Below are 27659 nucleotides of genomic sequence, written 5' to 3' on the forward strand. Positions count from 1 at the left end.
TCACCTGATGAGCAGATCTCTCAGGTTGGCAAACTCGCAGTGTGCCACATTTTCAACTGTGGACAAAGAAGATAGGGTTGTTTTACAGTTTGCTTTCACAAAAAAACGATAACATACATATACACCAAGTGCGCAAATAATAAGAACTCGGGTTAGACTGATCGGTTTGCCGGTATATCACATTGTTGTTGTCCTTTCTTATTAAAAATCAGATATCGTCCAGTCTGTCCGCCTCTGATTTGACAGAGGTCCCTTTGTTGCATGTCATCCCCCTTTCTCTCCCCGTCTTTCCTGTCTCTCTCCACTTTCAACTGTCTAATAAATGCCAAAAAATACCAAAACAAGGCCTTACCTTCTATGATTCCCCACTTGGTTTTGCGGCCAAGCACCTTGTTCCCATTCACCTGGTGTTCCTTGTCAGTTCCCACCACTGCAAAGGGAATGCTTTCCTGGACACAGAACATCACAATGTCAGACTGAGGCACATTTGGAGAATGCTAAGAAGTAAGAATGTGATGTCTATTGACTAACAAAATGATTACTGGCACAAAGGTAAATCTCCGTACGGTAAAGTATTGAAAGTATTTAGCTGTCTTAAGACAAATTTTGATATTGCGATACTGTCCCACCGAAATATCGCGATATGCGATATTATCAAGTATGATTATTTTTGTTTTTTTTACTGTCTTACCACTAGTAGATTATAGGTTTATAAGTTTAAAAGCTTGTACAATTGTGATCTATTCGATAGATTCCCCCCGATATCATGGGAAATATCACGATATTCATGAAATATCGCAATATTCAATACTATCGAATATCGGCCCAAGCCTTATGGCTAATATCGAAATGCCAAAGAAGCCTTTCAAATCTTGATGAAACTGTTCACATCAGCGAACCTCTGTATGAGAAAGAATGAAGCCAAGACTGCAGTGAATGACTACAGTCTGACTGATTGACTAAATGGCGGAAGCGGGGAAATTACCCTGATCCTGTCGTTGAGGATGCGGTCCTCTGCGTCCTCGTCGTATTCTTTCTGGGGGTAAACACGGATCCCATTGGCCACCAGGTCCTGCCTTATCTGTCGAAGGGTCAGAGGTTAAACACAGGCCAAACAGATACCTGAGGGGTTTACACGGAAGGTTATGTGTCAGGGCACACGCATGACAGCCGTTATACATGTGTCATACCGCACATTCAGAACATCAGGTGGAAAGGAAAATAAAGTGAAATACATAAAACATTGCTTTGGAAATTCCATGACATTTAAGTGCGGACTGGAACTGAAAATGGTTCTGCTGCAGAGTGATCCACACAAGAACCATTTGTGGTTCCACAGATAAACAAAAACACAATGCAGGAGTCTAAGCAAAGGAGTGCAGTTCTTTAAAGGTTCTTTTTGGAACCAGAAATGGTTCTTCTATGGCATTGCTCTGAAGAACCATTTTCGACACCTTTATTTTTCTGTAAGTCGGAGAGTTTTCATGACCTGAAGATGTTTTTTCTGTAGTAGAAAACCAGCTTGTAGAATATCCAATACATTCTTGTATGTCCCTGTATATTCCTAACTTTCTGTTGGATGTAATGTCCACCACTTATTTTCTTGTATAGCCAGTCTGGACCTAAAACCAAACCAAACTTCACTATATGGCTTCTTCACAGAGAAAAGTACAAAAAGACAACTTTGACAATTAAAGGAGTAAATTAAAAAATCCAACTGGTTTTTCCTAAACTTGTGTGTGTGTGTGTTCGTTCTCTCACCCTCTGCTTGAACTCCAGTCTCTCCTCAATGGTGAGTGTGTCCGCTTTGGCGATGACCGGTACGATACTCACTATCTTTCCCAACCTCTTCATGAACTCAACGTCGATGGGGCGTAACCTAGAAAGACACACGCACACCCCACACAGATATTACAGTTAAGTCAATTCTTCCATCAAGAATTATTTTTTGGGAGGCAATTCTCCTGTGAAGACATCCATTTCTTCATCCAAGAAAACAGGTTCTCATACCAAGAAAACAAATTCTTAAATTGAGAAAACTGATTCTTACATTGCGAAACATAGTTCTTAGATCGAGAAAATAAATTTCTTCATGGAGAAACGTATTCTTATTTGAGAAGATGAATTCTCACATTGGAAACTGAATCCTCATATGGAGAATGAATGAATGATCACACTGAAAAACACAGCACTCTTATGTAGAGAATATGAATTCTTGCATTGAGAAGCTCAGTTCTTACATGGAAAAGTGAATTCTCACATTGAAAAAATAATTCTCATTCGGTAAAAATGTATTCTATCTTTAAAAAAATTGAATTCTTATATGAAGAAATACATTTTGTAACATTGTAAGCCCGTAGTCAGGCATGGGACTGAAGCTGTACTGACCAGTGGCCGGTAGCAGGAAGGAAGTAGATGCAGCAGTGGACTCTGGTGTCGGGGATCCTCCTCTTCCGGTTGACATGCAGCTCCTCTTTCAGGTATTTCTCATACTGCTCATTGACATACTTCACTATGGGCTCCCAGCTGGACAGGAGGAGAAGAAGGAGGGGGATAAGGAGAGGAAAGAAGCTTTAGTTCATTTTTGTTTAACTTAACCTCAGCTGACACCTTATGGGCGTACAAGCGCCCAATGACCTCCGAATGGTCATGAGAAAATATCTTTTTATCCAGGGAAACTCGACTGAGCTCTGTGTTCTTTTCCAGCAACATATCCTACTTCATATTCATAGAGTTCCACGCATTCACACTGGGAGCTGCCCAGTACAACCACAATCATCTACTGTTGACCACTCAAGCAGTTGGGGGGTTCCGTGCCATGCTCAAGGGCAGTTGAGGGAGGGTAGAATGTTACTCATTCTCTTTCCCCACTCACATTTTCCCAGGAGATTTGAACCGGTGACCTTCCGGCCACAAGTCCACTTCTCTAACCTCCAGGCTACCGCCGTGCCGCTGTTGTCAGAGTGAAACCTTGGGGTTCTTCATTTTTTGTTATTCTCATCTAACCCACGCGCCTTGTGAGCACATCTCTAAACCGCCAGTGGTCCCGCTGCTCTACGGCATCCTGCTGAGCTGGATTTGGTTTCTCATATGAGAAATCTACTGCTGGACCCCACCATTAGCCCACAACGGAGTCATTCCTATGTTCCCAGGGTCCTATGTTCCCCAGATTTATATGGCACATAATGGGAACATGACAAAGGGTCCTATGTTCCCAGGGTCCTATGTTCCCAGGGTCCTATGTTACCAGGGTCCTATGTTCCCCAGCTCTATATAGCACACAATGGGAACCTGAAAAAGATGTTCCCCAGCTCTGTATTCGCTTAATATGGTTAGTTGGGGTTAGGGTCAGGGTTTAGGGTTTAGGGTTAGGGTTAAACATAGGACCCTGGGAACATAGGACCCTAGGAGAGCACATATGTAGAACTGGGGAACATAGGACCCTGGGAACATAGATACGCTCCCGCCCACCACTGGCTGATGTCTGCAAGCTTTTATTTAACTTTCTTGGACACATCTTAGGCCACTGATCAACACAATAGTACTTTGGACATCTGTGACTATTTCTACCAGTACCTTACAGCTTTCTCAAGTTGGTCCTTCTGGGTTAAACCTGCACATGATCATGATCCTACGGTATTGTGTACCATCAGTACTGGACCACTGCACCGCTGACCCCAAAAACTACTGTTACCAACTATGGCACTGCTGCTACGCTACAACAATTCTCCAGCTTTGAATGTATAGTTACTGTCATACATTAGGTCTTGTCCGCACTATATGGGAGGTCCTGTTACGCTTTGTCCTGACCTAGTGTGTCAATCTTGTCTTGTGTAAATGTCTTGTAATGTGTCAGCACCAATTAACCAAGGCACTCGTTAAAAACCCGATAAAAGTGGTTTGGATTTTAGTTGAAATATCTTGCATCTACATTAAAGGACTAGTAAGGTCTAGTAGTAAAGGTCTAGTAGGCACCATCTCCTTCTCTCCCCCCATAATCCTCTCCCTTCCATCCATCTGTCCATTCTTCTCTCCATCCTCCAGGTACTCACCAGTTCTCATTGTTGATCTGGTCTCCAAACCCTGGAGTGTCGATCACCGTCAGCTTCATCTTCACCCCCTTCTCTTCAATCACTGGAGACAGAGAGAGGGGGAGGGGATTTAGATATACAGTATATAAAGATGAATACATATCTGTGCACCCATTTTTTATATGTCCTCTGCTTGCCAGAAGGGCCAGCATCTCCATGTGCAGATGTTTCTAAGAGCCTGTAGTATTTTCATTAGGTCCTTGTTGAATTGCCATATCTGAAATACCTGTGGAAGTAACCTTTATAGGCCAGCTGATGCTCCTGCTGATGCTAGTTTGCAGGTAGAAGATAGATTTTTCCATTTCCCATTTCTCTACAATTCAAACTGCTTGTGGAAGTGTTTGGCTACCTAGTGGAAGATTCATTTCAAGTTCCCTGGTTTCCTGATAAGGTGAATTGTGTAATTTTACAACAAATTGGTTTGATTTAAGTTTCCATTTTGTTTGTTGAACTTCTTTGTTGGAAGTGGACTTAATCCTTTGTTGTAGGATGTAATGTTAGCTTATTAGACCTTGCTAAGTGCATGTTAGCAGTAACGTTAGCTGGAAAGTTGTAACTATTATTGGTGATTTTATTTTATATTTCATTGTTATATTTTCAGGTCAACTGTTGTTTTGTGTGTTTTTGTTGATCAGCCGTAACCGGTCACCATTGCTTGCTGCTTTGTAGTAATCTAGACAGCTTGTTAGCATACATGGAACTAGTGCGGAGCTGGTTTTCATTTTTTTTTTTTTTTTAAACAAAAATGTGATTTGTCAAGCTCAAGTATTGATATGCAACCACAAGAAACTCCTAAAACAAAGCGTCTGCAGGTATTGGCAAGTTGAAGCTTTTTAAATGTAATTTAGAAAGGATCTTAAGACAAAATTTGCCCCAAAAAGCGAAAAAATACACAACTGAATGCACTGAAGGGTTATCTGAGTTCGACATAAAAAAAGAGATCACAGGTTTCCACTGAAAAACACAGGAAATACACTTACACTTACACACTTACATACACACAGATTTAACAGACAGCTGGTGCAAAACACTCATTAGCTTTTAATCATGCGCCAGTGTTTTAGGGGTGTGTGTGTTGTTGTTTTGCTATCCTTGTGAGAACCAGTTTTAGACCTTCGAAGTGAGGACATTTTTTGCGAAGTGAAGACATTTTGCCCGTCGTCACTTTTTCAAGGGGCTCCCCCGAAGTATAGTAAGACAAACGTGTGTGGCGAGTGTATGATGGTGAGATTAAAGTGATAAAGAATACCTACTCTACCTTTTACCTCGACGGAATCAGTGCTAATGTGTGTACTCACGTGTGTGGCGACGTGTGTGTGTGTTTGAGTAAAGCCGAGCGGGAGTGTAAAGACTATCATTTGAGGCCATTGCCATTGTTGAGTAAGCACACAGGAATCTACTCCGAGCGGAAGCATGAGAGCCAACATGCCATCTGGAAACTGATCATTAAGATTTTTTGCTAACCTGCAATAAAGTGTGACATACGCTTTCTGGATGTCTAGACCCGTGGTTCTCAAGCGTGTGCCATTCAACCGATCAGTACAGCAGCTCAGTTCACTGGTTAACACACCTTCAACCAGAGAGGAGGAACTAATCGGTGAAATCAGCCGCTGTAGTGGTCGGTTAGAATGAAAACCTACTGACTCTTGGGCCTCCATATGGACCATGGTTGAGAAACACCGATCTAGATCCTCCCCAAATAGAATTTAGTCAAGGCAAAATGATCCAGAAATTGGCCAAATTGCATCAAAATTGGTATACATGTACAGTTCGATGGCTTAACATTTTCCGAACGGGACCCATGTGCCTGTGGCCATTTTCCTTTCTTCCATTAGCAGCAAATGGGAAATAAAATGAAACAGCAATTTTCAAGAGAACTGAGAACATCGTTATTTTCCCACATGCCTGATTGTCACATAGTAAAATGGCAAAGTTAGTAGTAAAATTCTCTTAAAATTGTAATCAAATTCGCTGACTTAAATGATGATGGGAACAGATATGACATTATATTTACCTTAGCATTATTGTATTCCATGGCTATCTAAACCTAGATGCCCAGATATATTTTTTCAATCATATTGTGGTCAGTCCAGCATATATGGTGTAACATCCATTTGCTGTTAATGAAGGGAAAAAAATTATTGATTGGTACAATTTTTGCGACGGCTCCAATACTGAAATTGTACAACATGTACAACAATTATTGTTGCTTTTATGCAAATCTGAATGATTCCTATACATTTCACTTGGACTACTTTGCTAAAGGGCTGCCATGGCATTTCCAGTTGCCTTGGCATATGTGCATTTGTCCCTCAGGTACTCTAAAGACAGTATTCCTCATTGAAACCGAAAGGTCGATTTTTTTCTCCTATCAACCCTAACCCTGGACCTCAACATGGATGCCTAGCAATATCACACAAGAGACAAATGACATTACACTAATAGCTGTGAGATAGAGGCCACAAGAGGCTGCTATATGAGCACCTTAGTCAGGAAGGCTTCTTCTAGACCAGTGGTTCTCAATGTGGGATCTGGGGACCACCAGGGGTCCTTGAGGGGGTTCCAGGGGGTCCCCAGCAAATTGATGAATTGTTACTTAAGCATTATTTCATTTACAATTAGAGAATGTAGAAGAATGACTGTTTTGATCATAGTTTCACGGTTGTCTCTCTACCTACAATACAGATAGTCATAGAATTCTGGACAAAATCATATCTAACGTATTCTGAGATTTGGGTCCGAGAGACAAAATCTCATCAAATGGGGGTCCGTATCTCTAATGTGGACTAAATTAGGGTCCTTGATATGAAAAAGGTTGAGAATGACTGTTCTAGACTGTAGGCAAAAGTACAACCCACCTCCAAATCACACACTTCTCTCTTCTCCTCGTTAACAATAACAACATCTGGTGTATTAGCAGACACACACAAACACACAGGTAGAGTCAATGGTAATGCGAGTGCTGAGAGCTGACTGTGTGAAGTTATTTTAAAGCTCCTTCGTATTCTGGCTTTTTACTAGGTTTCCAGTGGGCTTTACAGTAGCTGGAGGGTCATAGAGTTGCGCAACAGCCTTTTTCCTTCCCCAAATCAACTGGATTTATAGGCGGTGAGGTCAGAATCGGCCCCAGACAACAAACTCTGTTGAAGGGAAACGTCAAAGAGTTCGCGTTAGGAGCTCTAGATGTCTAATTCCAGATCTTAAGCTTCGGGGGGAAGTTTCCACCACAAGGATTTTTACAGAGACGAGAAGCGACGAAGGGGTGTACAACCCCCCGCGATTTCCCCCCCGAAGCAGAGGTGGTAAATGCAAAATAAATTCTCTGCAGCGTCCTGTAAAGTTGCACCTGTAAAAGTGAGCGAGCGTTACTGGATAGACTGGGAAGAGTACACACACAGTACTTTTAGGAGGACAAAATGATTCAAACAATGCTAGTTTGTCAATGTGTACAACAGATTCCTAATCCCTTCACACCCCATCCACGCACTCCAAAGAAGACGCATGTACCTTTCTGCTACTTCACATTTTCCTAGTTAAACCCTAGTGCTTTAAATCTTTAAGCCTTTCAATGTTTCACCTGTAACACACATCTAAGTGTCAGATGTGGTTTGCATGGGGTTAAAAATATCATGGGTCTGGTTTCATGTGAGTCCTGTCATGTGGAGGCGAGCTTCACTTCCTCACCCACAGACGGCTGCTATGAAATGGAAGTAGGACTAAACAAGAGAAATCTATATCACAATGTCTGCAATGAGGGCATGTTTACATTCACTCTGCATCTTGAGACTCCAATGGGTCCAATCAAACTGCATCACTCCTCTATAGCTGAACACTATCAAACTGCATCACTCCTCTATAGCTGCACACTATCAAACTACATCACTCCTCTATAGCTGCACACTATCAAACTACATCACTCCTCTATAGCTAAACACTATCAAACCGCATCACTCCTCTATAGCTGAACACTATCGAACCGCATCAGTCCTCTATAGCTGCACACTATCGAACCGCATCACTCCTCTATAGCTGAACACTATCAAACTGCATCACTCCTCTATAGCTGCACACTATCAAACTGCATCACTCCTGAACACTATCAAACTGCATCACTCCTCTATAGCTGCACACTATCAAACTGCATCACTCCTGAACACTATCAAACTGCATCACTCCTCTATAGCTGCACACTATCAAACTGCATCACTCCTCTATAGCTGCACACTATCAAACTGCATCACTCCTCTATAGCTGCACACTATCAAACTGCATCACTCCTGAACACTATCAAACTGCATCACTCCTCTATAGCTGCACACTATCAAACTGCATCACTCCTGAACACTATCAAACTGCATCACTCCTCTATAGCTGCACACTATCAAACTGCATCACTCCTGAACACTATCAAACTACATCACTCCTCTATAGCTGAACACTATCGAACCGCATCACTCCTCTATAGCTGAACACTATCGAACCGCATCACTCCTCTATAGCTGAACACTATCGAACCGCATCACTCCTCTATAGCTGCACACTATCAAACCGCATCACTCCTCTATAGCTGCACACTATCAAACTGCATCACTCCTCTATAGAGGCACACTATCAAACTGCATCACTCCTGAAAACTATCAAACTACATCACTCCTATATAGAGGCACACAATCAAACTGCATCACTCCTCTATAGCTGCACACTATCAAACTGCATCACTCTTCTATAGCTGCACACTATCAAACTACATCACTCCTCTATAGCTGCACACTATCAAACTGCATCACTCCCCTATAGCGGTGCACTATCGAACTGCATCACTCCTCTATAGCTGCACACTATCGAACCGCATCACTCCTCTATAGCTGCACACTATCGAACCGCATCACTCCTCTATAGCTGCACACTATCGAACCGCATCACTCCTCTATAGCTGGACACTATCGAACCACATCACTCCTCTATAGCTGCACACTATCAAACCGCATCACTCCTCTATAGCTGCACACTATCAAACTGCATCACTCCTCTATAGAGGCACACTATCAAACTGCATCACTCCTGAAAACTATCAAACTACATCACTCCTATATAGAGGCACACAATCAAACTGCATCACTCCTCTATAGCTGCACACTATCAAACTGCATCACTCTTCTATAGCTGCACACTATCAAACTACATCACTCCTCTATAGCTGCACACTATCAAACTGCATCACTCCCCTATAGCGGTGCACTATCGAACTGCATCACTCCTCTATAGCTGCACACTATCGAACCGCATCACTCCTCTATAGCTGCACACTATCGAACCGCATCACTCCTCTATAGCTGCACACTATCGAACCGCATCTCTCCACTATATCTATCTGCTTTCCACTACAGACTCACTTTTCCTTTCTGGAATACAATCCTCTATAAATTCTATATATTCCTGCAATTCCATCTCAAGTGGGAACACTGACATCTACGATTAGACAATATGACTTCTGCATTTTCTAATTTTTCTTAATTATTTTTTATTAATGAAACAGTAACCTTTTCAGGGTTAGTTAAAATAAAGAAACAACCACAGCATTGAGTGCTTAGCACCAAAGATAGAGACAAAATGAGAAAAAAAAAAATACACTAAATAGATCATCCTATCACTATCTCAAATCCTTTGGAGGGCCAAAAAAAAAAAAGAGGCGAGAAGAAAGTAGCCGTGTGCTTCTGAATCATGACCATATTTAGGCTTATTACCACAATGCTGCCTTCTTTAACAGCATACACCATAACACAGCGGCACGTACGATCTGATGTGTCAGCAGGTTTTTTCTCGGGGCTTTGGCTCATGTCTTACGGAGTGTGCGGAGTGTAAACGTGACAAGCATTTACACGTTAAAAGAGATCCGTGCGAAAGCGCAGGAGAAACTGTTTATGGAAGATGTCACGTTTCTCGCAGGTTCACATTCTTGGAAGGACGGATGAAAAAGAGCATTCCTCTGTCGAAGAGTGTGTATACGTGTGTGTGTGTGTGTGTGTGTGGACGACCCGGATGGAAGATAAATGCCGTTTCACGTTTTTAGCCCGGGATTTTTCTTTGCGTGACTTCTTGTTTGTGCTGGCGAACAAATTGATGAGAGCTTTTCACCACGTCTCCAGCTAGAGGACGAGGTGGAAGAAAAGTGGAAGAAAAAGCGATGTGAAAGCAGGATCTGAGAGGCGTCACTCATCAGAACTCAACTCACAGCCACTATAGCCTATAGTCAGTGGTTCTCAACGTGGGGTCCGGGGACCACCAGGGGTCCTTGAGGGGGTTCCAGAGGGTCCCCAGAAATTTGATGAATTGTTAAACATCACCATTATTTCAGTTAACACAATTCGAGAATGTAGAAGAATGACTGTTTTGATCATAGTTTCTCTGTTATCTCTCTACCTACAATACAGAGAGTCATGGGATTCTGGACAAAATCATATCTGACAATAAAAATATTCTCAGATTTGGGTCCGAGAGACAAAATCTCATCAAATGTGACTCTAATGTGGACTAAATTAGGGTTAGGGTTAGTGTGTGTGTGTGTGTGTGTACTCACCATGGCTGACCGACTGCAGTTTGACCGTTTTGGAGATCTTCTCTTCATAGTTTGGGGAGCACGACTTGCGGCTGACTTTGGACTTGAACAGAGTGTTGACCAAGGTGGACTTCCCCAACCCGCTCTGACCTGTAGACACACAAGACATGGGCTTTAGACCCCTCTCTGAGTGTGTGTGTGTGTGTGTGGCCTCCAGGAGCCCGTCTGAGGTTATAAACCACTTCTCCACAAGGGGGAAGTGAAGCCACAACTCTGGATCCAGTGACCCTGAGGCTGTCCAGAGGAATGTCTTGTTCTCAAATGCCCGCTAAAAGAAAGAAGAAGAAGCTGCAGAGAAGATGGCATGTGCATGTGCATCCTTTGAATAGGTGGAGAACAAAAGATGGGAAACGGTATTCTCTCGCTTTGTCCATGTGGAACGTCGACAACACGAGCAGTGTTGTCCCGATACCGGAATTCTGACTTCGATAGCATTTTGAGAGCATCTTGCCTCCTTGCTTTCTCTCTATTCGCTTTGTTTCATACTCATTTGATCACAGTTAGTCAGTGTCTTTTTGGAGGGTTCACGCACAGAACTTGAATGGATAGAACGTCATGGAAGGCCCACTTTGCCATAGTAATTCGGCTGGTACAGCAAGGTCGACAGAGAAGCTCCTTCGGTCCTTGCTGGGAATGACCGTTCTGTCCATTCAAGTTCTGTTGGTTTTGAATGCTGTGAAATGAAGAGAGTCTTTGGGCCTACACTATAGGTGTGTGGAGCATTCTTTTGAATACTTATTACTGATGTAAACCACGCTTGAAGTAATAGTTCACCCAAAAATGTAAATTCGGTCATTATCTACTCATTCTCATGCCAGTACAAACTCGGGTGAGTGTTTTTTTCTTCATACAACTTACCTGGGAGTTCTCCAGGCTCACTGCTGGAGGAGCTTCCAAACAATTGCAGTGAATGGGGAGCTTCAAAAAGGGCAATAAATGTCCATGAAATGACTCCATAAAGCTCGTGTAGTATAATCAAAGTCTTCTGATGCCTGACGATTGCTCTATGAGTCGAAAAAAATGTAATTTGATCCATTATTTCATGAAAATCCGGGTCGGTCACCATTGCATTACCAAACTTGATGAACTTCTTGATGAACTTTGATTATACTACACAAGCTTTATGGAGTCATTTTATGGACATTTATTGCCCTTGTTGAAGCAGAACGTCCAGCTCTCCATTCACTTCCCATTCACTGGAAGAAGCTCCTCCAGCAGTGAGCCTGGAGAACTCCCAGGTAAGTTGTATGAAGAAAAAAACACTCATCCGAGTTTGTACTGGCATGAGAATGAGTAGACCCAATTTTAATTTTTGGGTGAACTATTCCTTTAACTCTGCCTTACATACTGTGAGGAGTCCATACTTAGCAATTGGCTGTATTACGCTATTCCAGCCCTTTTCTCTCTCTCTCTCCCGCTCTGTCTCAACCCGTCTCTCTCTCTCTCTCTCTCTCTCTCTGTCTCTTGCATAAGGGGCTGTTCTCCTGGTTATCTGGTATTAAAGGAGTCACACTCACTTCTTTCTCTCCCTCTGTCCCTCTGCTTCTGCTTAGCCGTCTCTCTCAGATTAGAGAAGAGGTTGGAGTGTGTCCAAACTTCATAGCATGATTAAGATCAATCTCTCTCTCTCTCTCTCTCTCACACACACATTTCACATAGGCTCACACAGACACATGTACGTACACGAGTTTGCCAAAAAGTCCATGTGTCAAACAACGTGTGTGAGAGAGTGTGTGTGTGTGTGTGTGTGTGTGTGAGAGAGAGACCCATCTCCATCATCAGCCACTAGCAACTGGGAAGTTGATGGATGGTTACCTAGATAACATAAATATTATTTTTTTTTATTTATATAATAGACAGGTAGTCTAAGAAAATACACATAGACACCAAAATCATCCATCCACACACACACACACACACACTTGTCTGGTCTGGTAATGATCTCTGGTGTCAGGTGTCCAAGTCAAGTCATGTAATCCCCTTTACCTGATTAGTGATGTCACCATGGCGACAGAGTGTGTTTTGTGTGTGTGTGTGTGTGTGTGTGTATGAGAGAGGAAGTGGCCTGGCTGTCAGAAGCTGTCGTGAATCACACAAACACCCACACAGGTAGACATAGACATAAAGACAGACACACACACACACACACACACACACACCTATAAAACCTCAACTATTGCATTTAATTTACTGTGACTAGGGGTGAATTTGTCATAAAGAACTGTGTCTGTGTGTGTGTGTGTGTGTGTGTGTGTGTGTGCCTCTGTGTGTATGTATGCATTAAGTGCGGACAAGTGTGCTATACATTAAGTTACCATACTTTCATTCTAATAAATAGTAATTAATAATAAGTTTCCTCTTCGTAACTTAAAAAATAAATTCCCATCAAAAACAGCAGGGGTGGGGCAAGTGATTGGTGCTTGTGTGTGTGTGTGTGTGTGTGTGTGTGTGTGTGGCAGGAAAGCGCAGACAGCCCCAACGCTCAAAACCACTTCCTCCTCACAACAGCCCACTTCCCCTTCCTATATGAAAAGCAAAAAGGCGTCCTTCATCCAAACAGAAAAAGAGACCCAAAAAGAAAAAGACATACAGTATAATTACATACAATCACACACAAACACACACATACACACACATTATACCCTTATTGCCGTTTGAATGATTTTTTATATCTACATGTTCTCAATTTTGGAAGTTTTACATCATCATATATATCTTGGTGATAATATTGTACATTATCACCAGTTACTGTTGGAGGTGAGCAGGAGGTGATTTCACGTGATATAACGCACTCTCTGGCGGCCATATTGGAAGTCCTTAGCTCTTGGGCAACTGTGAACAGTTGGTTGTGTTTCTAAACCACAACTTGTCTGTCTCAACACAACTGAACAGACATGGCTAGTGTCTGTGTTGTTTTTGACTGGGAACTAACTAGTTCATCACTGATATCTGATTGCTTTTGTGTTTAGATAATGTCAGCTTGCTAATATCTGGTCAGCACTGACTTCTTGTTGTAGACATTGGATTTGTACAATAACTAACGTTATATAGCAAGTAAATAGCGTTATTTGTGGCTAGTAGTTACATGTCAACGTTGAAACTAGCTTTGCTAAATGAGCCTGCTGGCTAGTTAGCTAGCTAACAGTTTGTTCAGTTTAACTGAGCTGACTCTTCTCATGCTACAACTCAGAATACAGAATGTTTTCTGGAGTAGAGACTAGAGCTAAAGGGGGTTATGGCTAAATAGACTGGGGCTAAAGTAGCTAGGCCTAAAGAGACTAGGGCTAAATAAAATGGGGCTAAAGTAGCTAGGCCTAAAGAGACTAGGGCTAAATAAAATGGTGCTAAAGTAGCTAGGGCTAAAGAAACTGTTGCTAAAGTAGCTAGGGCTAAAGGAGCTGGGTAAGGGCTAAAGACAATGTAGGTTAAATGTAGGTTACTAACCTACATCTGGAAGCAAAACTTCCTTGTCAGAGTTTTACTTAAACTGTTGAGTGGACATACACCCACACCACAACTACCTTTCTCACAGCTGTTATATATTTAGACATCTGTGTGCAGCTAATTCTTCAAAAGGCCAATCAAACAATTGTTTACGTAAATTGATCGTACAACCATACAATGCTAGCATTTCTTTCAGCAATGCTAATAGAAACAAATGGCTTCTGTAGCTTCTGCTCTCCCTACGAAATACCATTACCAGGGTTCCCACAGTGACCCTGATGAAAAAATCTATGACATTTCCACGACTTTCCATATCAATGTCAGAGCGCTGCCATGTCTTAAATATTTTATTCCTTTTCGTTTTCAACTTCAAGAAAAGTTCAAAAGCAGTGAATTAGATGGGTTGCCACACCATCTAATACAATAAATCAAAGAAGATATAAAATACATTCTTCTATATTCCTGTAAAGTGAATTCCCTGACAAGCCATTCTGATCTAGAGGCTTATGCTTAAATACTTGAACTTTGTTTCTTCTTTGTTTCTTCGTCTTTCCATCAAGGCAAAGGGCGGCTACTTTAAAGAATCTAAAATATAAGATCGTTTTGATTTGTTTAACACTTTTTTGGTCACTGCATAATTCCATTTGTGTTATTTCATAATTTTGATGCCCTTACTATTATTCTAAAATATGGAAAATAGTAAAAATAAAGAAAAATATAACGTTTGAGAGGTAGTGTATGTGTGTTATTTCAAAATGTGTGTGTGTGTGTGTGTGTGTGTGTGTGGATAAGACTCACCCACGACCATGATGTTGAACTCGAAGCCGGCCTTCATGGTCTTGCGTCTCATCTGGTCCAGCACCGCCTCGATGCCCACGTAGCCAAACAGGTCGCCGCCCCGGATGACGCCCGACGACAGGCCCACCTCCGTCTTCACCTCCACCTTCACCTCCACCTCCACCTCCACCTCTTTCTTCATCCCCCCCTCCTCCTCCTCCATCCCCGCCTCCTCCTCCTCCTCCCGCTCCGCTTTCACTCCCAAGCGGTTCCCCTCGTTTTCCTTCGGGGCGATCCCGCCGGCGGGTCCCGTCGTTTGTCTTGGGCTCTCGCTCTCCGCCCCCCGCTCCTCTTCTCCCGCGACGCCTCTCTCCTTCTCCTCTCTCTCCTCCATCGGGGCGAACGGGTCCGTCTCCAGCACTTGAGCTGTGTCTGCGGGGAGAGAGAGAGAGGGAAGGATAAGACAGGAGGACAGACTTGGGTTCAGCTGATAGGGGTTTCTGAAGGCTGATACAGATATTTTGGTAACACTTTACAATAAGAGTAATTAATTATGTGTCTGGTAGTCATTTACTAATGGTGTTCATGTTAACTAAGGTATTAATTTGTACATTATTTAATAGTCATCTTTATAAACTATTAAATAATGTATAAATTAATACCTTAGTTAACCTGAACACCATTAGTAAATTACACATTAGTTAACTGTTAATTAAGGGTTAGTTAATGCTTAATAAGCATTAACTAACCCTTAACTTAGTGACCCTTATTGTAAAGTGTCTAAATCTCCACCTCTGATATGATGGATATGATTACATATTTACTGTAGAATTTATCAATACTACACTAGTTGTCTATGGGAAGACCTTAACCTCAACTGATTCTAATGAGATATTTTGATTAGATTAGAGGCAAGTATACATGGATGTTTTAGTGATAGTGAATGAATGAATGAATGAATGAATGAATATTTTATTTTCGTGCCTGGTCATTTGCATGACCCATCCCTCATGGAATTATTCAGACACATTAACTAACAACAAAACCAAACATTGCGGCATGTTAACCCACCATCATCTAACAGCACGATACATAGATATCACCCAAACATAAATATAAACATAAACAAAAACATAAACATCATCCAAACATAAACATAAACCTAAACTTCCCACAGATAACGGCTCCAGGAGATATCCCACAAATATAGTAGACTCTTCTGGGTTTCAGTGGAGAGTTTTAGTGTCCCATGATGGTCTAAATGCTGTTTCAGAGGCTTTTCCACAGAGAAAACATGTTTTTTATTACATACAAATGGTCAAATTTAAAGATATTTGACCATTTGGCTTTCAAAATTTGAATTCATACCGGAATTCAAGTTCATAGATACACACACACACACATACAGGTGATCCAAACCTATATTGAGTGCTCGAAAGCTAACACAAGCACATGCACACACACATAAACACACACACACACACAAGACTTAGCTGGCCTAAGAGGTCTAACCCTTCCCTCATTGGTGTGTGTTGTCTGGCTAGCCGACTCGGTGCTTTAAGAGGATTGGTTGACAGTGGCAATCCCCCTGAGAACTAGGAGCTGCACACACACACACACACACACACACACACACACACACTCCCTCTCCCTGTGTAGAGCTAAGAACTGTATCTCTGAACTACAACTCTGACTCTGAGCGTCTTATGAAACCACTGTGATTCAAGCCGTGTGTGTATGTGTGTGTCACTGATAACATGACTCAACAAGCTCGACAATTTCACTGTCTGTCACTCTGCTGTGCCTTACTTTCTCAACACACACACACACACACACACACACACACACACACACACACACACAGAGTGGCAGAGGCCAGTGGCTAGTGTTAGTCCACATAATTTAATCAGCTATAAATATCTGACCCTACAACCACTAGAACAGAACTAATCCTCATGAGTCAGGACAGAGAGAGAGATGGGGAGAGAGAAAGAGAGAGAGAGAGAGAGAGAGAGTGAGAGAGAGAGAGAGAGAGAGTAATGTAACATTTCCAAAACTTGGTGTAAATTGTGATTGGCAGCTGGATAGCGATACTACAGACACAGGGAGAAAGAATAAGGAAGACACACACACACACAGAGAGATGTGAAAGAAAAAGTGAGAAAGTAAAATGAAAATGGACACACACACACACACACACACACACAGACAGTGTGTGGAGATGCATGTGAAAAGCAAACACAGTGTCGGACAGCTGGAGACAGAGGCAGACATAAAGCCGGGCTGCGTTTGTTCAGGGAGGAAAAAACACAAACGGAAGGCAAGAAAGAGAGAGAGAGAGAGAGAGAGAGAGAGAGAGAGAGAGAGGTGGACTGGCCGGCTTTTCTTTCCCATCCAGGATGGATTTTCCTCAGCAGGAGATCCCAATATGAGAGTAATGTGTACATTCTGCATATGTGTTACCTGTGAATATATATCTATATACTGACACTTTTAGAATGGTTCCACCTATTTCATACTGCATAGGTATTGATATTATGATAGTTTTACATACAGTATATATATAGCATATATTTCAGATTTTACTGTATTTTTCATCCTGCTGTTATTTTGCACACCCTAACAATAGGGAGGGGACGATACATCAAAACTCAATATATCGCGATACAAAAATGTGCCAATATGTATCGTGGGACTGAAAAATGAATCGTGTCGTAATCACAAATGAGATGACACCCTGAAGAAGGCAAATAAATATTTTCATATGGAGAGAATAGGCACTTTGTAATGGCATTTTTAAATTGTTGTTTACATTCTAGCAAGCCAATGCCATCGCTAGATTTGTGGCTCAGAAATAAACATAATTCTGCACATTCACACTTTGTTGTCATTAAACTTTTATTGACTACATCATATTATGGTTGTATCAAATTGTGAACCCCATATCGCGTATAATGCTATAATCCAGACTCCATCCATAACCCCAACTTGCTATATTCCTGTTCATACTCTATTTTTATGTCTAGGTTCTATTTTGTTTACCTGCTCTATTCTTATTTGCTGCTGCAATGACCCAATTTCCCCACAGAGATCAATAACGTATATCTCATTTTACCTTATGTGGTTATTCTAGCTGTATTAATTGTCAAATTAAGTGTATAGTACAGGCCTACCATGTGTCTATACCAGTGATTCTCAACCTTTTTCATATCAAGGACCCCTAATTTAGACCACATTAGGGCCACGGACCCCCATTTGATGAGATTTAGTCTCTCAAATCCATGATATGATTTTGTCCAGAATTCCATGACTCCATTCCAGACTATCTGTATCTGTAACTATGATCAAAACTATGATCTACATTTTCTAATTGTGTTAACTTCTTGTAAATGAAATAATGCTGAAGCTTAACAATTCACCAGTTTGCTGGGGACCCCCTGGAACCCCCTCAAGGACCCCCAGTAGTCCCCACGTTGAGAACCACTGGTCTATACTGCTACAGCAGAGCAACATACACTTCTGAAAGTCATTTAGATCCCTATACACATAGATGGAACAGAACGTTGACAAAGCAACTTCACAGTACAAGATAGTTCTCCGTCTTTGTTCACCTTTATCCTGTAAACGACAAAGATCAACGGGGACGACAAAGAGTCAATTCAGGCCGTTTTCAAGGCGTCAGCACCCACAGGAGCAGGCAGCAACAGCCTCGCCCACTGTGTTCTTTAGAGGTGCTAATGCCCTCATGAATATCAACCTTGGGGGGGGGGGGGGAGTGCGTGTGGTGTGAATGATTATCTTCTCTAAACAGTTCCCTTAATTGTTTGCATTCACCAAATGGTGTGAAGCCCCGGCGGCATGCTGTCTGTCACTGAGCAAACCCCACATTAAAAGGAACAGTTCACCCCAAAAATGAAAATTCTGTCATCATCTACTCACCTTCATGCCAAAGGAAACACAGGTGAAATTTGTCCATATAACACACAGGGAGGTTGCCAGCACAACTTGGTAGCAGCCTTCTCCAAAACAACTGAAGTCAATGGGGACCTGTTCTATAGAGCAGTGATTCTCAACCTTTTTCATATCAAGGACCCCTAACTTAGTCCACATTAGAGACACTGACCCCCGTTTGATGAGATTTTGTCTCTCGGACCCAAATCTCAGAATATTTTAATTGTTAGATATGACCCACTGGAACCCATTGAGAACCAATGCTTTAGAGTTCCAAAACAAAAACAGCCAAACAATCACACTGTGAACAGAAAGACCTATACACCATGATTTGTTGCAAATCAATCAGCTGTAGTTAAGATTTGCACTAAATGATGGTGTAAATATACTGTAGGTCTTTTTGGAACTCTGAAGAACTGGTCCCCACTGACTTCAGTTGTTTTGGAGAAGGCTGCTATGGAGTTGTGCTGGCAGCCTCCCTGTGTGTTATATGGACAAACTTCACCTGTGTTTCAACTGGTATGAGGGGGAGGAGATGATGACAGAATTTTCATTTTTGGGTGAACTACTCCTTTAAAGCCCCACTCGGATCGGACTGGTGTTTCTCCGGGGTAGGCGGGGTAATTGTGATTTGAGCTAGTTCTCCATTCAAATCCCCTATTACTATGACGGTGATCCTCCTCCTCAGCCACAGGATTAATTTCTCCTGACTTTCAGTGCGCTGCTGGCTGCTCTGATAATCCCGGTGCCGTCCAGAGAGGCTCCTCTGGATCTCCACGGATTTGCGGGCGATTTGCTGCTCGCCAAAGAGCGTGCAATGTCATTTTTTGTCTGTGGAAGTGAAGATGGGTCAAGGCTTTTGCTAATTTAACAGGTACAAATGCACCTACAGTATATCTAGGAGTTAGATCCCACAAGCTCCTATGACTGACCATTGTAATGGCAGCTATGGGTAAGTATAACCTGGATTGAAGCATATTTTTAGCATACCAATCAAATGCCTACCTAAATTAAAGCCACATTAATAATTAATTAGGCAGCAAATAGGCCTGGTTTAACATTTCCTGTAGGTTAAACCAGTGTAGCATGAAGGCCCAAGAGCAGTTTCCTTCCAACCAAACACTACAGCAGCTGACTAACACCAACCAGAGAGGAGGAACTAAGCAGTTAAATGAGCTGCTGTAGCTTTTGGCTGGAATGAAAACCAGCAGGCTCTTCGCTGAGAACCACTGGTGTACACTTAAAGGAATATTTCACCCAAAACTGAAAATTCTGTCATCATTTCCTCACCCTCATGCCAGTTGAAACACAGGTGAAGTTTGTCCATATAACACACAGGGAGGTTGCCAGCACAACTCCATAGCAGCCTTCTCCAAAACAACTGAAGTCAGTGGGGACCAGTTCTTCAGAGTTCCAAAAAGACCTACAGTATATTTACACCAACTCTAAAGAACTGGTCCCCATTGACTTCAGTTGTTTTGGAGAAGGCTGGCAACCTCCCTGTGTGTTATATGGACTTACAAATTTCACCTGTGCTTCATTTGGCATGAGGGTGAGTAGATGATGACAGAATTTTCATTTTTGGGTGAACTATTCCTTTAAGATACCCCTGATCCATAGTTCATGACAGATCCTTTAGATCTAATACTATATGCCCGTTTCAGCTGGGGTCCATGATTTTCCTTGCTGAATCGGTTTATTCAGGAACATCTCACCAAACTCATCTATAATTTGGCACGGGTCAAAAACCGTCAGGAGTGATGAGTAAAATAACAGTGAAGCATGTCTAAAGGGTTACAGCCCTCATTACCCTGTAATTCTAGTCCTGTGTGAACGGGGGTTTTCGCCAAAAACCCAATCACGGCATGCCCAAGCGAAGCTCAGCTGACTCATGTTTTCTTGATGACAGACCATGACAGAGTAGTTGTGAGCCAGCGCTACCTGCCCCGATTCATCCAGTTCGGACGTGAGCCTCAGCCTGAACTTACGGTACATGGCGAGTCATGACGCATGACAGTACAGGACCTGTTTAGATATTTCAACATTTCATTACATAGAAATACTGTGTCACCCTATTCATTTTCAAAGCTTTTTCCTACATAGAATCAGGCACTGGGTGAAACATTCAATAGAGACGAACAGATTTAGAGCTTTCTTTTAAAACTCTCTCACTTAGTTACACAGTGAATCTTTTTTTTTTGTCTTGATCTTCATGGTTTCTTTGGTGCCTCACACCTGCTGTGTGCCGCCACATGGGAATAACATTAAAGTTTCAACTGACTTTCGGCTGGTTAACCGTCCAGGAAGTTCAGATGCTACCAGGCGCTACCGCTTTGTGCAGAGCAGCGGAACAGGCAGTCGATCAGCAGCCTGTTTGATACAGAGCTTATGTTTTGCTTTAAATTGATCAGTCAGAGAGAATGTACCGTGGTCCGCAGTGACAAAGTCTGTTAACAAAGACCAAAGCATAGAGATATAACACTAGAGGGGACATGGCGTGGGATAATCGTCCGCTATCTTACCTGGGTCCAGTTTACCTGGAAGTACAACAGCTGTCTATAGGAAGCAACCACTGTTGTCCTGATCTGGACCTAACTGCTGCACTAAAAGGACCAAAGAGACCAGAGAAGCTGGCATCAACTTCCACACGTCAGTAGAGTAGAAGATAGAGGCTGTTTTATATGCTAAATTTAACTGACACAACTTAAAACTCAACATTTCTGGCTAGTAGTAGCCAACAGAGTACCAAAGAGTACCAAAGAAATCTGAGAATTATAAAGTCTTCTTGAAAAAAGGATTCATAGTTTCTGTAAAGTAAATGCACCATTAAAATACTTCCAGAAGATAATCTTTATGATTTAAAACATAATTATTTAACATAGTTTAGCTATTTTTTATCTACAAACTACAAAAAATGCTCATGTTTGGTATCATTTTAGACAGTCACAGTTGTCTTGCATACAGTGAGCTAAATAAAAAGTATTAATGATGTCTCAATGAAAAAATATTAGCATTATAATGGCAGCATAAGTTACTATCAACATTGATTCCAATTACAGTCAGCTGAGAAGTTGACCCAGGTAAGATGGCTGCCATATGGTCCCATTCCAGAATAGGAATTCTCTATGACATGTCCCCTCTACTGTTATATCTCTACAGACCAAAGACTATAACCAAGGCATTCAAATGCTCACCTCAAAAAGTTGTTGATTTATCCACCAAAACCAAATTTTAGCAACATTTACTGCTTGGCGGCTGGGAATTCTGATCCGACTTCATGTGAATCTAGTTTTGAATCTGGGCCTCGGCTTAAAGAGATCCTCTACCAAAGATCTGTGATCTGTTTTTCCATGAGATCAGTGACATCCAATCCATACCGGAGAGCGGAGCAGGCCTGCTACGAGAGTTAGCATCTGTTAGCATCAGCTAGCCATTCACATACGGGGCTGTTGTTAAACCTAACTCATGTGTTCACCAAGCTGGAACGTCCAACAACAGGATTCAATCATAGATAGAGATCTTGACTTGGTCTGAGCAAGCAAATACTGAGCTGACAAAGCAATAACAGACACACTGATGGTGAAAGAGATGCTGCAACCCACTATGAAGCATGAAGGCACTTGTTCAACTCTTGAGCATCATGGCTTGGAGTTGGAATCCCCTTCCCATTCCATCTGCACAGGTAAACTCAACTCTTATCTAGTACTACTGTATGACAACAGTCCAATGCAATTCCTGTAACAACTCCTGGCCAGCCGCTGCTGAAGTTCAGGGAAGTAACACAGATTCTCATTTGATAACATACTTCCTCTTGCACATGGGTAGAACCAACACACACACACACACTCACTAAGCTTTGCACAAGCAAGACGAATGTCATCATGCTACAAAATGCTGCCATGTGCTTAGAAAAAAACGCTAACCGACGCACTGCTTAAGTTAATTTAATTAAGATTAAGATTAGATGAAGCTTTAATGAGCCAAGTACAAATAGGACACAGCAGGAAAAAATTTAGCAAATTGGGGTTTTAGAAGCAACTGACAATGAGCAATTTCAACACGTTAAGTAGAATGTCTGAATGTACATATGGGAAAAAGGATGGACAACAGCATTATTAGAGCGTTCTACAGTTGAAGAACCGAAAATATCAGCATGTATTCAGTATGAAACAGGTGGAACCGTCAAAAAGGTTTCAGGATATATGCAGTATGTGACAACTAGAAGGAAGTGAGAGTCTGAAGGAGGCAGATATGTGAATTTACAGCAAATATACACGTGCTAAACGTGTCATATTCATATTAACGCGTCTCCGGGAGGGCCACTTTGAAGAACTCTTCGATTTCTGCTGAAGTGCGAGAGACCCCGGCCGAGGCATAGCGCTCCCCCCCCCCCCCGCTTCACCCCTTCTCTGACCGCCAAAGTGGACCGGTCCTGTCAGGTTTTCATTGTTAGCGAAGGAGGGAGGGAGGGGTGGGTGGGTGGGTGGGGGGGTTGCATTGAGCATGGCCCCACCAAGATCCACGGGGGAGGATAAGAGAGGAAAAAAAAAAAAAAAAACACACACACACACAAATTCCTACCTTCTCTCATTCACAAAACCCGGTTGTCTATAGCTCCCGCCGGTTTTTGGCGGCGAAGGGCCTCTCTCTCTCTCTCTCTTGCGGAAAAAGCGACGAGGAAAAACGGGGGGGGGAAAAACTTTCTCTTTTTCTGCCGTTGGAACTCCTCTTTCTGCGCGAAAAAAAAAGTGCGTCCGGCTGCGGCGGTGACGGGGCCCGCAATCTGAGGTCTGACTCTCTCCCTCTTTTGCTCTCCTTCAGTGTCTCTTTCCCTTATCTCTCTCTCTCTCTCTCTCTCTCTGGATCTCCCTGATGCGAGGAGTGCGAGAGTGGGTATGGGACAGAGAGAAAGAGTTGGACAGGGAGAGAGAGAGAGAGTGAGAGAGAGAGAGAGAGAGAGAGAGAGAGAGGGGTGTGATGGTGGCTAAAGGCAGCGCCATTCACATGCAAATGGCACCAAGGAGCTTCCACTAATCCCCAAGAGGAGAGGGACGACGCCTCCTCCTCCTCCTCCTCCTCCTCCTCCTCCTTTCCCTCCACCACCGTCAGAGTCATTTACACACCAGTGGATGTGTGCTGTCAGTCAGTCTGGGATGGGATGGGGATGGGATGGGATGGGGGGGGGGGCAGAGAGAGAGAGAGAGTGAGAGAAAGAGGAAAGGGCACCCCGCTGACTGCAGCTTCAAGCGGCTGAGTAATTGACCTATAAAATCAATTAGCTGAATAAAACTCTGTGCGTCTTTGTAGAGAATCCCAGGCCCCATACCCCCCCCCCCACCCACCCACCCCTCCACTTACATTCACTTCTTCCTTCCCTTTCACTCTCTTAGTCTCTCTATATATAAACGCACACACACACACACACACAGTATCCAGATCCTGTCGAATTGAAATTGAAAAGCGGAATGGAAATGGCAAACTTCAAATCATAGTCTCCTCAATTTCGCAGAAAAAAGTTGTTTATTCAATTAAAGAATGATGTGATACGCAGTGATGGCAGTGGATCTGTTGAAGAAATAATGACAATCTTACTGCACAGCAAAAGAGGCTTTGGGTTTTGTTTGGAATATCAAAATATCTTTGAAATTTTCTTTGAAATACGTGTTGTTTCTAACATGTTTTTGATTGTATGACCATTAGCTGGTCATACAACTGGCTGGATGAAAGTTTGAAGTATATCTGACATAGTAGGGCTGGGCGATATGGTTGAAATCAATATCACGATAATCATAAGGATTTTTCTCGATATCAATATATATCACGATATGGTTCATGTATGCAAAATCATGTTAAATAATCAAATGAATGTTCATCTCATTGAACCGAATGGTGATGTTAGGTGTGATAACAAAACAAAAATATTCAAATAATATTCCTACCATACCTCATTTTATGAGAGAAAAAAAATTGACTTGTCATCATCAATTCAAACAGCAGAAATGTGTCATGATATTAAAATATCTTCATATCATCACGATATGATTCCACTGAAAGACGATAAACGATAATATTGAATTATCGCCCAGCCCTAAGACATAGTTCGATGAATAATAATCAATCATAATCAATTTGTGATAAAAACTTTTTCTGGTGTGTGTTTAGGAAGCAGATTGGTTCTCTTCAACTCAGCTGATGGAAATGCACCAAATTCACATTTTCATTTTTGAGACATTTCAAAATTTGGTGTAAAATGTGATTGGCAGCTTGATGGAAACGTAACTACAGAGACAGGGAGACAGAAGTAGAGCGAATAAGGAAGAGGCACAGAGAGAGATGTGAAAGAAAAAGTGAGAAATGCTCAGGAAGAAAAATGGGGAAATGTGAAAGTAAAATGAAAATGATTCACATTCATACAACTACGCAGTTTTTTGTGTTAGTGAATCCAGTTTCCTGCAAGCCATTCCTAGTAAAGGCCATGTTCCATTGTAATATTCTGTATTATTATTCGGGTAAGCAAGATGTGAAGATGAGATATGATTCTGTGACAAATAGGGGTACATTAATTAAGGGTTAAGCAACTAATTAAGTGATGAGAACATAGACACCAAAATCATCCATGTGTCCCCGGTAGATCATTGGCTCTGGTGCTCCATGCTAACACTTTAGCCCACGTTATATTGAGTGATAGTAGGCTCTGTGCTAACGCTTTAGCATACACTATGTTGAGTGATACTAGGCTCCGTGCTAACGCTTTAGCATACACTATGTTGAGTGATAGCAGGCTCCGTGCTAACGCTTTAGCATACACTATGTTGAGCGATACTAGGCTCCGTGCTAACGCTTTAGCATACACTATGTTGAGCGATAGCAGGCTCCGTGCTAACGCTTTAGCATACACTATGTTAAGTGATAGTAACCACTAGCATTATCCAAAGTAAGAAGCCTGACCTTTTCGTAATAAAAACTTAAGGGTTTTATTATATGGCCTGTAAATTTAGAAATTTTGTATGTACTGTATGTATTGTTTCCTTGTTTTATTTAATTTGTACACTGTATTCCATCATTTCGCTTTGAGATTAATTGTTGATTAGATTTGCGAAGGTTTGTTCTCTGCAAAGTTCTTTGAGACATGCTTTTATGATGAAAGGCTGTAGAAATACACCTTGACTTGCTCGGCATCGCAATGATTTTTATCAACACAGTCTCCCATCACCCACCACTTTCACTTCCTGTGGAAATAGAAAATATAGTCCCTGACCAATCTCCTAAACAAAACTGCCAGACTTGACCACATTTACTAGCTTTAGACATGTCACAAGTTCTCATTTTGAGATAATGCTAGTAGCCTACTATCACTCAAAACAGACTATGCTAAAGTGTTAGCATGGAGTGTCTGTTTTCTCATCACTTAATTGCTAAAGTTGACCAATGGGACAATCTTCCAAAAACAAACAAAAAAGAAATTATGTGACAAACTGTATAAAGACATAACAATGGACACAGTCCATATAATTCATTCAAAACTATCTCTCAACACAAAGTAACCTGCTTAAAAATTACTTTAACTTCAAGTAATTCCAGCTGCCATGAACCAACACTAATCTTGTATACTGGTTAACTTCAACACAACTCCAAACCATAGTTAACAATAATTAAACTATTTGACTCCTATAACCAACTGATATGACTGATATCCACTATGTGCCTTTAAATAACTACAACATTAAAATAACTCTCTGCAACGTTGCCAATGTACAAAACTTACTGTAGGCCAACATCATCACATATCATAATATATTACATCTCTATAATGAAAGCATTAGAATTAGAAAAAAACACAAACTCCAGGTAAAGCATTCAGAAAATAACACAGAATCCTAAATAACTATGCAACACTAAAACTACAATTCAATGAATGAGGTCATCAATAAGTTTTGTTGTTCTCTGTGCCAAGATACTCACAGCTGACAAGCGTGCAAACTAGTTTTCACTTGTTCAGCTTCACAAGTGCTCCTCCAGAAACCTTTTCACCACAGTGTGACAAGTTTCCCGACTAACAGACCACCACATCAAACCAGTCCACAATCCAGCCAGAATGAAACCGTGAAAAGATCAAGAGTCAAAGTAACGGCCCCAAAACCCGCTTAAAGGGATATTCCGCCAAAAAAACAGGAGAGCCGTTCTTTACCTGGTCTGGAGACGCAGCAGTCAGCAGTACTAATACAGATATTGTGTAACACAGATTGTCTGTGTGTGCCTGTGTGTGTGGAGAGGCGTGGCGGCGTGTGTGTGTGTGTGTGTGTGTGTGTGTGTCAGTGTGTGTCAGAGGATGATGCATTTCCTGGCCTGTGGGGGAAACGGTTTCCTGGTTAGATCTTCAACTGTACAGCTGACTGTCTTTCTCTATATAGCCTAATGTGCCATTTCCAGTAACAACATACTGTATAAAATCACATACTGTCTCCAATGACAATATACTGTATAATACCACACACTGTCTCCAGTAACAATATATATAATATCACATACTGTCTCCAGTAACAATACACTGTATAATAATAACATATACTCTCTCCAGTAACAATACACAGTATTATATACTATCTCCAACAACAATATACTGTATTATATACTATCTCCAATGACAATATACTGTATTATATACTATCTCCAATGACAATATACTGTATTATATACTATCTCTAATGACAATATACTGTGTTATATACAATCTCCAATGACAATATACTGTATTATATACTATCTCTAATGACAACACA

General features: G+C 41.7%; 1 protein-coding gene across 2 annotated transcripts; it reads right to left on the reverse strand.

The window, feature by feature from the left end:
- LOC139640902 (neuronal-specific septin-3-like) lies at nucleotides 1-27162 on the reverse strand. 2 transcript variants are annotated; one of them, XM_071515095.1, is made up of 9 exons: nucleotides 27068-27162; nucleotides 14950-15360; nucleotides 10669-10797; nucleotides 4053-4134; nucleotides 2389-2526; nucleotides 1762-1879; nucleotides 986-1081; nucleotides 353-449; nucleotides 1-56 (listed from the first exon to the last, which is right to left on the reverse strand). In XM_071515095.1, exons 2-9 carry the CDS (start codon nucleotides 15320-15322, stop codon nucleotides 1-3), a joined length of 1089 nt encoding a protein of 362 aa, XP_071371196.1. In that variant the 5' UTR covers nucleotides 15323-15360; nucleotides 27068-27162. The 2 variants fall into 2 exon arrangements, with proteins under 2 accessions (XP_071371196.1, XP_071371195.1); XM_071515094.1 differs by lacking the exon at nucleotides 27068-27162 and adding an exon at nucleotides 23461-23577.
- Between the last annotated feature and the right edge of the window lie 497 nt (nucleotides 27163-27659).

The sequence above is a fragment of the Centroberyx affinis genome, unplaced genomic scaffold, assembly GCF_046629955.1.
Source record: "Centroberyx affinis isolate AG114_WGS23_722 - 3 ecotype Tasmania unplaced genomic scaffold, CSIRO-AGI_Caff_v1 ptg000307l_1, whole genome shotgun sequence".
Taxonomy (NCBI): domain Eukaryota; kingdom Metazoa; phylum Chordata; class Actinopteri; order Beryciformes; family Berycidae; genus Centroberyx; species Centroberyx affinis.

Excerpts from the sequence above, each read along its gene's own strand:
- LOC139640902 (XM_071515094.1), bottom strand. Across the intron at positions 1,082-1,761 it reads GACTGGAGTTCAAGCAGAGG|ATAAGGCAGGACCTGGTGGC; the intron begins GTGAGAGAACGA and ends ACCCTTCGACAG. Across the intron at positions 57-352 it reads CAAGTGGGGAATCATAGAAG|TTGAAAATGTGGCACACTGC; the intron begins GTAAGGCCTTGT and ends CTTTGTCCACAG.